The sequence below is a fragment of the Mus caroli genome, chromosome X (assembly GCF_900094665.2).
Source record: "Mus caroli chromosome X, CAROLI_EIJ_v1.1, whole genome shotgun sequence".
NCBI lineage: Eukaryota > Metazoa > Chordata > Mammalia > Rodentia > Muridae > Mus > Mus caroli.
The window spans coordinates 139,401,109-139,417,598 of NC_034589.1; the positions used below are offsets into that span (position 1 = coordinate 139,401,109).

General features: G+C 43.1%; 2 protein-coding genes across 6 annotated transcripts in view; one reads left to right on the plus strand and one right to left on the minus strand.

Annotated features, from left to right (window-relative positions):
• The window catches only part of Pfkfb1 (6-phosphofructo-2-kinase/fructose-2,6-biphosphatase 1), a 43,807-nt gene extending 32,481 nt beyond the window's left edge, over positions 1 to 11,326 (plus strand). For both annotated transcript variants that reach the window (XM_029473589.1, XM_021153004.2), the window contains exons 10-14: positions 953 to 1,057; positions 5,955 to 6,084; positions 9,363 to 9,425; positions 10,613 to 10,677; positions 11,011 to 11,326. In XM_029473589.1, coding sequence (XP_029329449.1) covers positions 953 to 1,057; positions 5,955 to 6,084; positions 9,363 to 9,425; positions 10,613 to 10,677; positions 11,011 to 11,070 — 423 coding nt within the window. In that variant the 3' untranslated portion in view covers positions 11,071 to 11,326. The remainder of the gene's footprint in view (positions 1 to 952; positions 1,058 to 5,954; positions 6,085 to 9,362; positions 9,426 to 10,612; positions 10,678 to 11,010) is intronic.
• Positions 11,327 to 12,788: 1,462 nt separating this feature from the next.
• LOC110287087 (trophinin) overlaps positions 12,789 to 16,490 on the minus strand; it is an 11,851-nt gene continuing 8,149 nt past the window's right edge. For all 4 annotated transcript variants that reach the window (XM_029473541.1, XM_029473543.1, XM_029473542.1 and 1 more), the window contains exons 13-14: positions 13,165 to 16,486; positions 12,789 to 12,992 (exon numbers count right to left, since the gene is read on the minus strand). In XM_029473541.1, coding sequence (XP_029329401.1) covers positions 13,176 to 16,486 — 3,311 coding nt within the window. In that variant the 3' untranslated portion in view covers positions 12,789 to 12,992; positions 13,165 to 13,175. The remainder of the gene's footprint in view (positions 12,993 to 13,164; positions 16,487 to 16,490) is intronic.

Below are 16,490 nucleotides of genomic sequence, written 5' to 3' on the forward strand. Positions count from 1 at the left end.
TGAAAAATTTACTAATTTTTATCTTATGAAGTATCTGTGGGCACATTTTCCCCGGTGATACTAAAATTCAGAACAGGTTATGAAGGATAAGGAAGGCTATACAATGGGAGAGTACCACTGTACAGTGTATTTGCTCACAGAGTTTCAGATACCTGCCACAAGTATGTACAGATGCACACATTCAATTCACAGTCACAGAAGCATCCTTTTGCTATCATGCCTGCACCATGTATGCACAAACATCTAGAAACAATTATAGGCACATCATGTACATATATGTATTTCATATGAACACAGATGAGCAAACCATTGACATGTATATACCACTAATACATAGATTCAAGCATATTACTGCAAATTCACAGACCTCAAACATAGGCACACAGATACAGATATATAGCAGAAACATAATGCAGAATGTCTACAGTCATGGATATATGCTGCACATGAATATACACACCTCAGTGTCACCCACACCCACATGGACATATTCTCAGATGCTTAGACACCCTGTACATACACAAGAGAATACAAGTTTACTGCATATGCATAAAGAGATACATAGTATACACACAAACACAAGGCTTTAAACATACCTCAAGCACAGATAATAAGCATGCTACACATGCTTACAAACACAGTACCAAGTCCTTATTTGTACATATTTATAGCAACATATACTTATACATAATGTACACAAATAGAACTATTGAAACAATCATAGGAAAATATAATGTACTCAGTCTGAACACACCCATCCATTTCTCCTTATACACACAAGCCACATACCTCGCAAGCACATACAAACCAGGTAACAGTTACAACTCAGGAGCTACTATGTTCACAGAAACTGAGGTATTACACTGTTCCATATTCACTGGTACCTAAACTGTGTGAAAAGTTATGTTGATTTCCCCTGTTCAATACATTATTCACAAATACTTTTTTATAGGGTGTCTGTGAAGAGATGACTTATGAAGAAATTCAGGAACACTACCCTGAAGAATTTGCACTACGGGACCAGGATAAATATCGTTACCGCTATCCCAAGGGAGAGGTAAAGTTTGAAGAGGTGGCCTAGCTCCTAGGACTCCTTCCCTGTATCCTTATTCCAACTGCCAGAGTTTTGGAAATGCTTTTAGAAACAAGGGAAAATGTGTTTTCAGTATCTGCCATCTGTCAAGGTATATGCTCTTCTGGTCCTTAGCTGAAGGCAAGCTATCCCTCTCTTTTTAAAAATATTCATTCATTCACTCATTAGCTATAGGCAAGCTATTCCTCCTCTTTTAAAAATATTCATTCATTCATTCATTTGTTCATTTGTTCAGTGAGTGAGAGAATGCCTGCTATGACCTGTGTGCTTGTGGAGGAGAGAGCAACCAATGAGCCTCAGATCTCTCCTTTCAACATGTGGATCTTGGGGATGAAACTCGGGTCATTAGCTCAGTGATAGGTTCTGTGTCCAGCTCCTCCTCTTTCTTAAAAGCAACATATTTGCCTGCTTATAGGCACTATATGTATTTAGAAGAGTATACTTTGTCCAGTGTCTTGTATTTGCCATGTTTTTACTGGACAAGATGAAATAGCTCAATAAACTCGAAATCTGTAATGTCTTGTTGCCAACATGCCTAAAGCTCCAGGCTCTCTCAGCAGTTGGCATCATTTCAAGGAACAAAAGCTATTAGTTTAATCAACTTCTTGGCTACTATATGAACCAGACTATAATTTTCCTGTCTCTCTATGAGATGAATGATTATTGCTCTCAATCTAGCCTCTTCTTAGCACAGTTCTGCATTTTAATGTATTTATTAGTCAGAGTCCATTTCTGACCCAAAACCCTTTGAAAATATGGACATCTGGGAAGATAAAACAGTTCAGTCACAAATCACTTTCATATTTTCATCTTTATCCTTGGAACAGACTTTATAAAGTCAATGTTAATTTGTTCTCATTTCCTTTATACATTTTTAGGCTGTGGTATTAGAGGCATACAAATCAAAAGTAATGTTATCTTCTCACTGAATTACAGATCTTCTATTAAGAGTGACTAAGATCTTTTTTTTCTTACTAATGCTATTTGCCTAAAATATATTCTAACATAACTCTATCTCTACATGATAGCTTCTAACCATTTTCTGGGTTCATCTTTATTTATTCATGTTCAGCTTTTCTGAGTACTTTTGTTTTATTTATGTCTCTTATAAGCACTTTATGTTGGATTTTATTGTTTTTAATCCAAACTGAAATATGACTTTTGAATGCTAAGCTTGGTACTTTTTTTTTTAGTGGTATTGCTGACTTTGGAACATTTAATTCTATTGTCTTGAACTTTCTATGCTTACTTTATTTTTCTCTTGCTTTCCTTAGGAGTGATTTTTTCATCAATATGTATTATAATCAGTTTCCAGATTCTTGTGGAGGTTTCGCTTAACTTAAAAAAAATTCATCATGGTTCTTTCTGTTTTTGAAGATATCCCACTAAGGGTATGAGGTCAAAATATTGTACTTTAAGATTACTCAGAATAATTTGTTGTATATTGTTATGCAATTGACTTGAACATTTAACTTTTTATATTTCTATTTTAATTGAATATTTTCTTAAAATATATTTTGATTATGCTTTCCTTTCTCCCAACTTCTCCTAGATCCTTCCTACTTGCCCGACTTTATGTTGTCCCCCCTCTCTCTGTCTCTCTCTCTCTCTGCCTATCTTTCTGTCTGTCCCTTTCAAAAGAACCCGCAAAAACACAAAATTGAAAGCTAAAACAAAAACCAGTAAGACAGAAATACCAAGACAAAACAAAAAGTTCATACACACAAAACAAAACCACAGAGTTCATTTTGTGTTGGCCAACTACTTTTGGGTATAGGGTCTGCTCTGAGGTGTGGTTGATATACCAGCCACAGTCCACTGGAGAAAACTGGTTTTCCCTTTTGCCAGTCCATTTGCAAATAGTTTCTTGGTTAGAGGTGGGACCACATGTCTACTTACCACTCTCAGTGCTGGCACCCTGTCTGGTTTGAATCTATGCTAATCTTGTACATGCTGTCAGTGTCTCTGAGCTCTGACTTGTTATCAGCCCTGTTGTATTCATAAGATACTGTTTCCTGGGAGTCATCCATCACCCCTGGCTCCTATAATCTTTCTGCTCCCTCTTCAACATAATATCTTTGAGCCTTGAAGGGAAGGGTTTGTTAAAGACATCCCAACTAGGACTGACTGAGTGTTCCAAAGTCTCTCACCCTCACACATTGTCCAGTTGTGGGTCTCTGAATCATCTACTACAAGAAGCTTCTTTGATGAGAGTTGAACGAGGCACTGAGTATAGGAATATGTCAATAGAGGTCATTTTATTGCTGTGTTCCTTTAGCAGAATAATATCTGATATATATACTAGATAGATAGATAGATAGATAGATAGATAGATAGATAGATAGATAGATATAGATCGTGTATACACGTTATATATATATATTATATATAATATATATGACATATATATTATACTATTCTGTTTTCCTCTAGGCCCATGACCTATCTAGTCTCAGGTTCTTGAACACTTTAGTATGTCAGGTAGAGGCTCCATCTCATAGAATAAGCCTTAAATTCAACCAGAAAGTAATCTGTTATTCCCATGTTTGTGCCACCATTGCACTGGTACATCTTGCGGTCAGGTCACTGTTGTAAGTTACAGGGTTTGTAGCTGGGTAATATTAATGGTTACTTTTCTCTGGTAATGTGCAGAGTACCTTCTGGCACCGTGAATGCTAGTCAGTAGGGGTAAAGCTTAGTTGGGTACCAGCTCAATTTCTCCATGTTTGATGACTAAGTAAGTTGTCTCTTCAGTAATAGGGCCTTACTATCAGATTGTGGAGAATAACCAAGAGCCTATAGTGTTTTGTGAGGTTCCTTAGGACCCAGTAAGATGTAATCCATTTCTGGCACTGGACGTTTACTTGCTAACATAAGATGTCTAATTGAGACATTGTCTCCCTTATTGTATGGTGACTCCATTTAAATCCCTTTCATTTATCTATGTATTTTAAGAAGCTTCTACAATAGTAGGTTTACATGTGAGTTTTTTTCAAGAAAACTTTTAATGTTAGTTGCCCCTCCCCATATTCCCTCCTTTACTTGCTTTCCTGTACCCATCCCTAAAGAAGAGGAAATATAGTGTTATGAAGAGATACAGGGGAATCTAGAATAGGAACAGGAACATTTAGTATTTTAATATATATGACTACCAAGGTCCAAACTCAACGTCTCTGCTGTTGTCCTAAATAATATAGGTTCTTTCTACCTTTAGTAACTTCCTCTCCTAACTTACATAGTGTTTTATATGTTTATGTAGCCTCAATCTTAATCCCTAAATAAGCTATTAATGCCGTTGTTGCTACTACCATTTGATACATCATTTAACTGAGTGTTTACTGACCCTTTGGTCATTTTGCTTCTCCTATCTCAAGTTCCACTTTGCCATCTGTCAGTAGTACTCTCACCCTTCCTCTCATCTAAGTGTTCTGTGGCCACACCCTCAAACCTTGATGGTAATTGGTTGCATAGAGAGCTCTCAGGTGACTGTTGTTTTCTCAGCACTCTGAAGCGATGTCTCTCCTTGTCTTATTGTTGCCACTGTGGCTAAGACACTTTTCAGCTTCATTATTGTTTCTTTGCTCTATCGCTAAGTGGAAAGTCTTTCTATCTTTGTTGCCTTTAAGATTCTCTCGTTTGTGTCTATGTAGTACTCTATTCCACATGATCACCCCCTCCCCCTATCCACTTCATCTCCATCTCCTAGTCTCCTTTGTTCTCCTCTCCTCTTTTCTCTACTTTTCTTTCCCCCTCCTTCCCACTCTACCCTCCACTTCTCTTCTCCATTTCTTTAGTCCTCTTTTTCTTTTCCTTTCTCCTCCCCTGTCTTGAGCATCCTTCCAATCCTTTATTTCCCTCTTTCTTTCATTCATTCTTTCTGTTTCTGAGGATGTTCATATACTAGGCTTTCTACATGTCCCTCACACCATCAGCCTTTTAAAATAAATTGTTATGGGAAGCTTTTCATATTTTCCCATGAGAGTCTAATATACATTTCCTCACCATTTTCCTTTGGACAGACTTTTTGTATGTTAAACTTTTCCTGAGGGTGTAGAGATTTGTCCTCTGACAGTCGCAGATTTATGTTGAGTACCAGCTCCTAGCTTAATTTCTATTTCTATAAGGTTTTCAAAACCCCAACTTCTTGGCTAATAAGATTGCCAAATGTGCCAACATAGTTATGGCATCTACATTGCCTTAGTCTTTTCTTTTCTCTCTCTTTTCTTTTTTCTCTTTTTCTTTCTTTCTTTTTTTCTTTTCATTTTGGAATACTAAAGATCATGATTTTCCTTATTTTTGAAATGACAGTTGTACCAAGGAGCTGAAGGGGTCTGCAACCCTATAAGTGGAACAACAATATGAACTAACCAGTACCCTGCCCCCAGAGCTCGTGTCTCTAGCTGCATATATAGCAGAAGAAGGCCTAGTCGGCCATCACTGGAAAGAGAGGCCCATTGGACTTGCAAACTTTATATGCCCCAGTACAGGGGAATGCCAGGGCCAAGAAGCGGGAGTGGGTGGGTAGGGGAGCAGGGTAGAGGGAGGGTATAAGGAACTAAAATGTATATAAAGAAAATATCTAATAAAAATGTTATTATATAAAAAAGGAATGCCAGTTGTATAGTTAGTAAATATTTTATAGAGGGGGGTTATAGTGTTATCTTTTACCCCACACTTACTGATTGGTTCATTTAACAGATGAGAAACTAAAACCCTGAGAAACAAGTGATTTGCCTAGTCATACTGTTTAAGTCAACAATTCTGGCTCCCAAACCAAGTTTTCTTCTCTGGGTCAATGTGCTTCATCCCCTCTGCTTACCAATTATCTCTCTCTCTTCTTCTTCTGTTTTTCTTGTTTTAGTCCTATGAGGATCTGGTTCAGCGTCTTGAGCCAGTTATAATGGAGCTAGAACGACAAGAAAATGTATTGGTGATCTGTCACCAGGCTGTCATGCGGTGCCTCCTAGCATACTTCCTGGATAAAAGTTCAGGTAACAGCCCCTCCCCCCATCTCTGTTCTTGGGAAGAAGAGCTGGATATGATTTGAAATGCAATTAGAAGTTTATATCATAGTGGTTAAAAGCAAAATATTTAAACCAAGGACTTTTAGGTTCAAACTTGTTCTATATACATCTGTGCTACATTCAGTAAATACTGTTATCCCCCATCAACCTTCTGTCTCAACTAAATAGGGAAAATTAATGGTTAAGTTGAAATAAACATGTTAAAAGCCTAGAATGTATGATGTATTATATGTGCTATGTTGCCATTATTAATATCACTCTTAGCCAATCTGCAGAATCTGCATATTGAAAGCCAGCATAAACAGTCTGCTACAACTTCAATACAGTATATCTCTGAAGCACACTGGCCTCGATTGATAGTGAGACCTGTACCCTTGTTGTAGGAGTAATTTCTCCAAGATAGCAATGTCTATCATTTAATTTTTTAAGTGATATTTTATCTTTCAAATATATCTAGATCCTGTATTTATGAAAGTATGTATATGCAGGCTTTATATACTACAATACACACAATTATATATACACATACTACTTATTCTATGCTGCCATACATATATATGTAGGTCTCATATACTGTCATGTGCGCGCACTCGCGCACGTGCGTGTGTGTGTGTGTGTGTGTGTGTGTGTGTGTTGTGGGAAATATTAAAAATGAACCAGCTCATTCCCACACTTGTACCAGCAACTCTCTGTCCCAGTGGGCTGGCCAGCTATGCACTGGCAAGCAATGGCCAACCTGTTCTTATCTCATGGAGACTCTCTGGCCCAGAGCTCCCAAAATGTTTCCACTAGTTTCCCACTGGCAGATCGCTACCACACCAGCCCCCTGCTTCAAAACCCCACAACCTCTGTAGTGTACCTCAGGCAAACCCACGCTTTGCCACCATACCTTTATCTCTCGATCTCAGACAAGCCACTGCGTGAAGGAAAACACAACACTATTAAATCTAAATCTAAATCCTCTGGTGTTGAATACTGATGGATCCACCATTGAAACCGGGAGACACTCATATTACATCTTGTCCTCACACTATCCCTATCCAAAAAGACCTAACTCTCTCCTGGTTCCTTTCTTCCTCTCTCCAACCCGGAAGTCCTGCTTACTTGCCCAGTGATTAGCTCCTTTATTCATTAGGGGATTGGTTCACAAGAAGTCACCTGAGTATGTGACTCACTCCTTGTCTGTAGCCTCTCCCAGGAAAGTGAAATTAGCATCAACATACAAACAGCAGCAGGCCCATCCACAACGTTGTGTGTGTGTGTGTGTGTGTGTGTGTGTGTGTGTGTGAATACACATACTAAGATTTCATATATTTCCATATGTATAAATATAAACTTACATATAGCCATATATACATATACAGACTACATATGCTGCCATACATATGTATGCATAGACTTCATATACTGCTATATGCATATATACAAAGACTATATATACTTCTTAGGTGGCCTGGCACAACTTTCATACAACAGTTAATTTCTAATGTGGATGCTGAAGTGTGGCATTTCTAGGATATTTTGAAGGTGTTTGGAAACCATGTTAAATACTAATGAGTCAATTCTGTTATACTAATTTCAAAATAAAGAATACATGAACTATGGAATAATTCAATACTGGAATCCAGGGAACTTGAGAACTTGACATTGAAAAAGTCATATTTCTTTACCTGGTCTCCAGTGTCCTCACTTGATATAGGTGATGGACTGTGTGATGTGGTCCTTTCAGTCTTAGAATTCTGATATGTTTGTATCTCTGATTTTCAGAGCATTTTTTTAAGATTGTGGGATAGGCCCCATTCCAATTCCTCAGATGAGAAAACCAAGGCTCTGAGCAGCAAAGTGACTTTACAAGGTTCATGGGATAGATGAATACCAGATGTACATCAGAAGCCTTCCCATCTAAAATATACACAGGGACATTGTAGTTACTTCCTTATGTCTCCATTTCTTACCCTCTTTCACACAGAGACCATTCTAGCTGCTCACAACTTCCCTGGGAGCAAGGTTACACAGGGCTAGGCAAATGACTTTATCCTCAGTATTCAGGAGATTAATGGAAGAAAGCCCAGAAGACTTATGTGAATTAGAATATATATATACCCACAGAACCACAGGGCTAGGATACCTTCAGATTGGATCGAATCTAATCTTGTTCTGTAAAATAGGGACACTGAGGACCAGAGAGAGAAGAGACCATGACAGAGCTGGGTCAGAGACTTTAGATATGTTCCTTCTGTTCTCTAAATCTGTTTCTTCACATGGAAAGTCACACACGTACACGCACACGTACATACACACACACACACACACACACACACACACACACAAGTCATTAGCCCAGAGCTTCATTCTGATGGTTGGCAGTGAGGAGGAAAAGAATGAATTCCCAGGAAAATGCACCCTCCCCCCCCCCCCCCTCCAATCTATCAGGAGGCAGGATGCTGACATGTCTTCAGTCCTACAATTAACCTATGGGGCAAAAAAGGTAAGGTAAGGATATGCATTGCAGCCTGGAGACTGGTGAAGTGGACATAGGTGTGCACCCCGAGTACTCCGAATTCCTCTGTGGTGGCAGCTAGAGACTACAGTAGCAAACTCACACATATTGTCTTCAGAGTACCCTGGGGACCTTGGAGGCCCCAGACTGCCACTTCTTAGCCATGGTATGTTTCCTGTTAAAGCTCATTTCCTTATCTATGAAATGAGGCAGATCACCCCTCCTCTTAGTGTGTCTGGCAAGTAGAAACACTGGTCTAGACAGGAAATTGTACATTAATGTTCAGAGTCACTTTCTACATAATCGTCAATAACAGAAAACCAGTGAAACACACACAATGAGCCTCTGCCATGGAAGTGGCACATAGGAAAGTTTCAGAATTTTGAACCCTTGTGGAGTGTGGGTCATAGGGCATGTGTGGAAAGTTGGCATGGGGCAGGAGGGAAACTTGCCTTCATTTCCTGCTGATTTTCAGACTAAAGAGTTGAAACCCCTTAGTGTGTACCTAGACATCTTTTGAGACTTACATTCTGTCTACCTTTCCTAAGCTGTCTTGCCCCTGTTCCCAGGCCGCTAGGTTGCTCTCTTTTGCCCTCACAAATACCCACTGAATAGAATACCAGGTGTAAATCTGAGCTGGGGCCCAAGTAGGAAGCAGAGGTAGAAGTAGGAGCACCTAGCAATCCTGAATGTGGTCCTCTGCCCAGTACTATATCTCTCATGGTTGCTTCTGCCTTCCTTCCAGATGAGCTGCCCTATCTCAAGTGTCCTCTGCATACAGTGCTCAAACTCACACCTGTGGCTTATGGTAAGTACTAAGGAAAAGCAATAGAAACCACAAGTATGCCTCCAGTGTGCCTATAATTTGCTCTAAAGGCTCCTGGATGATGTTCCCTAGGTAGCTGGCAGGATGTCCTGGTAAAGTTGGTACTGGTGACAGTAGGATAACAAGGAAGAACTAGGCTAGCATGAAAATCTGGAGCCTGGCTCTTTCTGTCCCTGCCTTGGCCCTGAGTACGGTACATTGTTCTATTTGTGTTGAGGCAGAAGTGTCCCCAACAGAGACCTAAGGAAAATTATAGGTTGAGGTAATATTGAAGGAAGAGCTCAAAGAAAATTCTGGGCAATTCAGACTCCATTGAGGCATTAGTTAACTATGAAAGATTCCTAAGGAGTGAAAGGATAGAGTCAAATGAAGTCCAGGGTATGAACAGGAAAAAAGGACCTCCCAAAACCTGTGGTAGGATACTTTACATAATGGTGCTCAATGGTCTACCATTGAACAGTGGAGCTCCTCTGCCAGCCTTAGGCCCTTCTTCTTCAGGTAGAACTTCCTGGTAATCACACCCCTGGTATTGCTCTAATTGTCCTCTGAGTAAACCTTGCCTGGGCTTGAGTACCCAGAACTGCAGCCCAGGCCTCTTCTACCTAGGATGGCTCAGAGGATCCATAGTGCTGTCAGTCATACATAGATTAGATCACTGTCTCATAAGTCACAAGAGTTGGGGGAGGTCACAGAGATCACCTTCTCTCATTTCCCCATGTACAAATGAGCAACTGAAGCTGAGCCTATAGAGAGCTGGGGAGATAACTGTTGCCTTCAGGGCTTTGGGGCCTGGTTCTTTGCCACACATCCTATAGCTTTTCTCAACTCCCTTGCCTTCAGGGGAGATACAGTCTAGAGCAGTGGTTCTCAACCCTCTTAATGCTGGCACCCTTTAATACAGTTCCTCATGTTGTGGTGACCCCCAACCATAACAGTATTTTCATTGCTACTTCATAACTGTAATTTTGCTGTTATGGTTCAGAATGTGAATATCTGATATATAGCATATCTGCTATGCAATCCCCAAAGGGTTGTGACCCATAGGTTGAGAATGACTGCTCTGGAGAGTATGGAACTGGGTGTGGACAGTGATAATGGGAAAGGGGAACATAAGGAAGACCTGGGCTTATCCTCAGTGTTTATGGACATATGAGTTGTTCTTTTCTAAGGCTGCAGAGTGGAGTCCATCTACCTGAATGTGGAGGCTGTGAACACACACCGGGACAAGCCTGAGGTAGGTGGGGTCCTCTGTACCAAATATGGCTGTTAACAAAGTATACACTGAAAATAGTCTTCTACATTGAAAGGCTGTCTCCAGCCTCAGACATCCCAGGTGTTTCAAATTAACCAGTACTCAAAAATGGCAAGAACCACAGACTAGGCCTATAGAGATTCAGATCTGTGACAACCCCTACCAAACAGGACTCAGGCTGATTCCCCAACCATGCCTAAGAAGAGGGTCAAGACCTATGCCCTGCTGAAAGAGGAGAGATACCCAGAAATAAGGACGAGGCAGGGCAGGGACTGGGACTCGACGCTTCCTACTAACCCTGGACTCTCTTCTTAGAATGTGGACATCACCCGTGAACCTGAGGAAGCCCTGGACACTGTCCCTGCCCATTACTGAGCCCTTTTCAAGTGATCAGATTGTCTCTGTTCTCACTACCTTCCTCCTGTAGGAACTGCTGGCCTTGTTCTCCTTAAGCAGACTCTGGCTTTGGCCTGAGTGTGCCCTACCTCCAGAGAATAAGTTCATAGCAGCTCCCAAACAGGTCTCAATTCCTAGCCATAACTAAGCCTACCTAGTTGTGGATAAAGTTCTTTTTAAATATTCTCTGATGAATAAAGACATTTATTCCTGCCTGTAGGACAGGAAACGGTTATTTCTTCTTTCATTGTTCTCAAGATCTTGATTCTAACCCAATTCTGGTGCTGCTGGTGAAGAATGGGTGGGGACATCTGAGATGGAAGAATCCTTGGGTAGCACCCTCAAAGATAGAAAAGATAGACCCATGTGAGTTCCTGTTGGTTTTGTCCATTGGCAATCAAGGTGCACAGGGTCAGGGTGTGTTCACCATTATACTCCGAAAAGAATCCAGTACTTGGGCTAAGAGCTTTGGTCTCCTCCAACTCTTGCTACCATTCTGAGTAATTTCATTACTTATATTAATGATGCCATCAACACCATCCCTCCCTGGGATTTGACTCTCTCAATTTCAAATGATTGATATCATTTATGGCATCCTCTCTCTGGGCTAACTTATTGACTGAAACCTTCCCATTCATCCCAGTCCATAAAACTATATTAGCCTTAAGACTTAGCAGCATGCCTCCACACCATAGACATTCATGTCCTATTTTCGTGATGAACAGTATCCGTCCTTGTTCATCAGTATGTTCATTTTGAACCATCCATTGTCTCCTAGTTCATTAATTTCTCAATGTTCTTCCATCCCTCACCAACTTGGACCTACTTCTTCAGCCAATGTCCTTCCTCTAACCACTAATGGTCAGGTACTTGCATCCCTGTGATAAACAGACTCATAACCTTGCTGCCTTTGTTGCCTAGTCCTTTCATCACAGCCACTCAGGAATATCCAAGCCTTGAATCAACCATAACTTTCTACACCCTTGGAACCTACTAGGGTTATAGATCATTGCTTGAAACAGGTTTGTTTATCCACTTCTATAGCTCCCCCGATCCTGTTCAAAGTCAGGGTTACCCTTTCCACCATCTCACACTTACTTTCTTTCTTTCTTTCTTTCTTTCTTTCTTTCTTTCTTTCTTTCTTTCTTTCTTTCTTAGGAGTACACTGTAGCTGTCTTCAGACACACAGAAAAGGGCATCAGATCCCATTACAGATGGCTGTGAGCCACTCAGGACCTTTGGAAGAGCTGTCAGTGCTCTTAACCATGGAGCCATCTCTCTAGCTCCATCTCATACTTATCTTCCATACAAATCCCCAGTCTCTCAATTGATCTAGGCCCTACACTCCATACTATGTTTTCTTTCCTATCCCAAGAAAATACCCTCTTGCTCCCAAGTTAATTCCTAGTTTCTTCCCTTCTTATCCCTATATTCTTACACAACTACCCCAAATTAATGTGAGTTTACTTTCTATTTGCCCTGTACCTTAGGCTTCCCCCTTCCATATCTTTGCTTAAGCTATTATCCCTTGGCCTACCAGAGAACACTTTCCCAGAGCTCTCTGACTCTGAGAAATGCCTGTCTTTTAGCTGGAGCCCCATGGTTCCCAAAAAGTTAAGTTGAACCCTAGCTGTTCTATGAACCCAAAACATCACATGCAGTCACATTAAAGGACAGAATAAACTCAGGTTCCTTTGGCAAATTTAATGTAACTCTGATACCAAAATATGACAACAACACAGGAAGCAAACACAAAGCAGGGACAGCAGATTTTTCAGTGTTTCACTCAGCTGATGGGTAATAGTGCTCAGGCTGCTGCGTGGACAACAATTCCAAAGCTGCACATTGGCTCCATGGGAAGTATTGTTGCAGTTAGCGTTATCTGTAAACGGGGAACAAGCCTGAAAAACAAAGCCGAATACCCAGACACATTAGCACATGGCCCATTTCCTCCTATTTCCTTTCTTGTCTTCATCCTCTCATTTGGCCCCTCCTAGCTTAGGGTTTCCTCTAGTATCTCCCAGGTATTATAGCTAACCCCATGGATTCTGGCTATAGGAATATTGCAGTTACCTGAATCTTCACTAGCCGTAAGGGAAGCCACAGCCACCATGGCTAGAGGCTCCACCACCAAAGCCAGTACCGGTGCTTGGCGGTCCACCACTGAATCCAGCACTGGTATTCAGTCCACCACCAAAGCCAGTGCTGGTGCTCGGTCCACTGCCGAATCCAGCATTGGTGCTCAGTCCACTACCAAAGCCAGCTGCAGTGCTTGGTCCTCCGAAGCCACCTCCAGTGCTTGGTCCTCCAAAGCCACCTCCAGTGCTTGGTCCTCCGAAGCCACCTCCAGTATTTGGTCCTCCGAAGCCACCTCCAGTATTTGGTCCTCCGAAGCCACCTCCAGTGCTTGGTCCACCGAAGCCAGGTCCTGTACTTGGTCCACCGAAGCCAGGTCCTGTACTTGGTCCACCACCGAAGCCACCAGTGCTTGGTCCACTGCAGAAGCCAGCACCAGTGCTTGGTCCACCACTAAAGCCAACAATAGAACTTGGTCCATTACTGAAGCTGGAGCCAGTGTTGGGTTCACCAGTAAAGCCATTGCTGGTGTTGGAACCACTGCCAAAGCCAATGATGGTATTCAGTCCTCTGTCGAAGCTGGCATTAGGCCCATTGCCAAAGCCATTGCCAGTGTTGAGGCTTACACTAAAGCCTGCACCAGTGCCAAGTGTGCCACCAAAACCAGTATTGGTGCCCAGGTTACCAGCAAAGCCATCACTAGTGACCAGTCCTGCACCAAAGCTAGTGCTGCTGCCCAGTCCATCACCAAAGCCAGCGCTAGTGCCCAGTTCACCACCAAAATCAGTGTTAGTGTTTAGTCCACCATTGAAGCCAGCACTGTTACCCAGTCCTCCATTGAAGTCAGCATTATGATTTAGTCCACCACCGAAATCTGTGCTGGTGCCTAATCCACCGCCAAAGCCAGTGCTAGTGCCCAGGCCACCATTGAAGCTAGCGCTGGGGCCTAAGCTTCCACCAAAGCCAGTGTTGGTACCTAGGCTGCTGCCAAAGCCAGCACTGGTGCCCAACCCATTTCCAAATCCAGCACTGGTACTTAGCCCATTCCCAAAACTGATGCTGTGCCCCTCACTGAAATTGGCATTGGTAGCACCACTAAAGCAGTTGGTGCTGTTAGAGCCTCCAAAGCATAGGTTGGTGTTAGATGCACTGCCAAAACAGAGACTGGTGCTGGGTGCTCCACCGAAACAGAGGTTAGTGCTATGAGACCCACCAAAGCTAACGCTGGTAGTGGGAGCACTGCCAAAGCTAATACTGTTGCTATGGGTACTACCAAAGTCAGTGGTATTAAGTGTGCCACCAAAGCCAACACTGGTACTGAATGCACCACCAAAGTCAGGGCTGGTGCTGATTGCTCCACCAAAGCTGGCATTGGTGCTGATGGCACCGCCAAAGCCAGCACTGTTATTCAGTGTACCACCAAAGCTGGCACTCGTACTGATGGCCCCGCCAAAGCCAGCACTGTTAGTCAGTGCACCACCAAAGCTGGCACTCGTACTGATGGCACCGCCAAAGCCAGCACTGTTAGTCAGTGCACCACCAAAGTTGGCACTGGTGTTGATGGCACCGCCAAAGCCAGCACTGTTATTCAGTACACCACCAAAGCTGGCACTGGTGTTGATGGCACCGCCAAAGCTAGCACTGTTATTCAGTGTACCACCGAAGTTGGCACTCGTACTGATGGCACCACCAAAGCCAGCACTGTTATTCAGTGCACCACCAAAGGTGGCATTCGTACTGATGGCACCACCAAAGCCAGCACTGTTATTCAGTGCACCACCAAAGCTGGCACTAGTGTTCATGGCACCGCCAAAGCCAGCACTGTTATTCAGTGCACCACCAAAGGTGGCACTAGTGTTCATGGCACCGCCAAAGCCAGCACTGTTATTCAGTGCACCACCAAAGTTGGTACTTGTACTGATGGCACCGCCAAAGCCGGCATTACTATTCAGTGCACCACCAAAGGTGGCATTGGTGTTCATGGCACCACCAAAGCCAGCACTGCCATTGAGTACCCCACCAAAGGTGGCATTGGTGTTCAAGGCACCACCAAAGCCAGCACTGCCATTGAGTACACCACCAAAGCTAGCACTGGTGCTGAGTGCACTGCCAAAGCTGGCACTGCTGTTGAGTGTACTGCCGAAGCCAGCACTGGTGTTGATGGCACCACCAAAGCTGGCACTGCTATTGAGTACACCACTAAAGCTGGTACTTATGGCACCACCAAAGCTGGCACTGTTATTGAGTGCACTGCCAAAGCCAGTGTTGGTGCTGATGGCACCGCCAAAGCTGGTACTGCTGTTGAGTGTACCGCCAAAGCCAGCATTGGCACCGGAAGAGCCACCAAAGCTGACACTAGTGCTTAGTGTGCCACCAAAGTCAGAGCTGGTGCTAGAAGAAGCACCAAAGGAAACACTGGTGCTGAGTGTACCACCAAAACCAGTATTGGTGCTAGGCGAACCACCAAAGGAGATACTGGTACTGAGTGTGCCTCCAAAGCCAGCGCCAGAGTAGGGAGAATTACCAAAGCAGACACTGGTGCTAAGTGTGCCTCCAAAGCCAGTGGTGGTACTAACTGCACCACTGAACACAGTGCTTGTAGTTGGTGCACTGCTGAAGCTGGTGCTTGTGCTGAGTGCACTAAAGCCAGGGCTGATACTGCTAAGTGTGTTTCCAAAGCCAGAGATGGCTCCACCACTAATACTGGCACTGGTACAAGGTGCACCACCAAAACTAATACTGTTTCCACCACTGAAACTGGTACTGGTGGTAGGAGCACCACCAAAGCTAACGCTGGATCCACCACTACTACTATTAATGCTGGGTGCACCACCAAAGCTAATGCTGGGTGTGCTGCTGAAACTGGTGCTAGTGCTAGGTGCACCACCAAAGCTAATGCTTGCTGTGCTAAAGCTGGTGCTAGTGCTGGGTGCACCACCAAAGCTAATGCTCGCTGTGCTAAAGCTGGTGCTAGTGCTGGGTGCACCACCAAAGCTAATGCTTGGTGTGCTACAGAAAGGGGCACTACTACTGGGTGCACCACCAAAGCTAATGCTTGCTGTGTTACAGAAAGGGGCACTAGTACTGGGTGTGCCAGTGAAGCTACTGCTGGCTCCGCCACTGAAACTGGTGCTAGTGTTAGGTGTGTCACCAAAGCTAATGCTCGGTGCACTGCTGAAGTTGGCAGAGGTGTTGGGTACACTCCCAAAGGTAATGCTATTTCTGCCCCCAAAGCCACCACTGGGGTTGGATATGCCACCAAAGCCACCACTGGGGTTGGATATGCCACCAAAGCCACCACTGGGGTTGGATATGCCACCAAA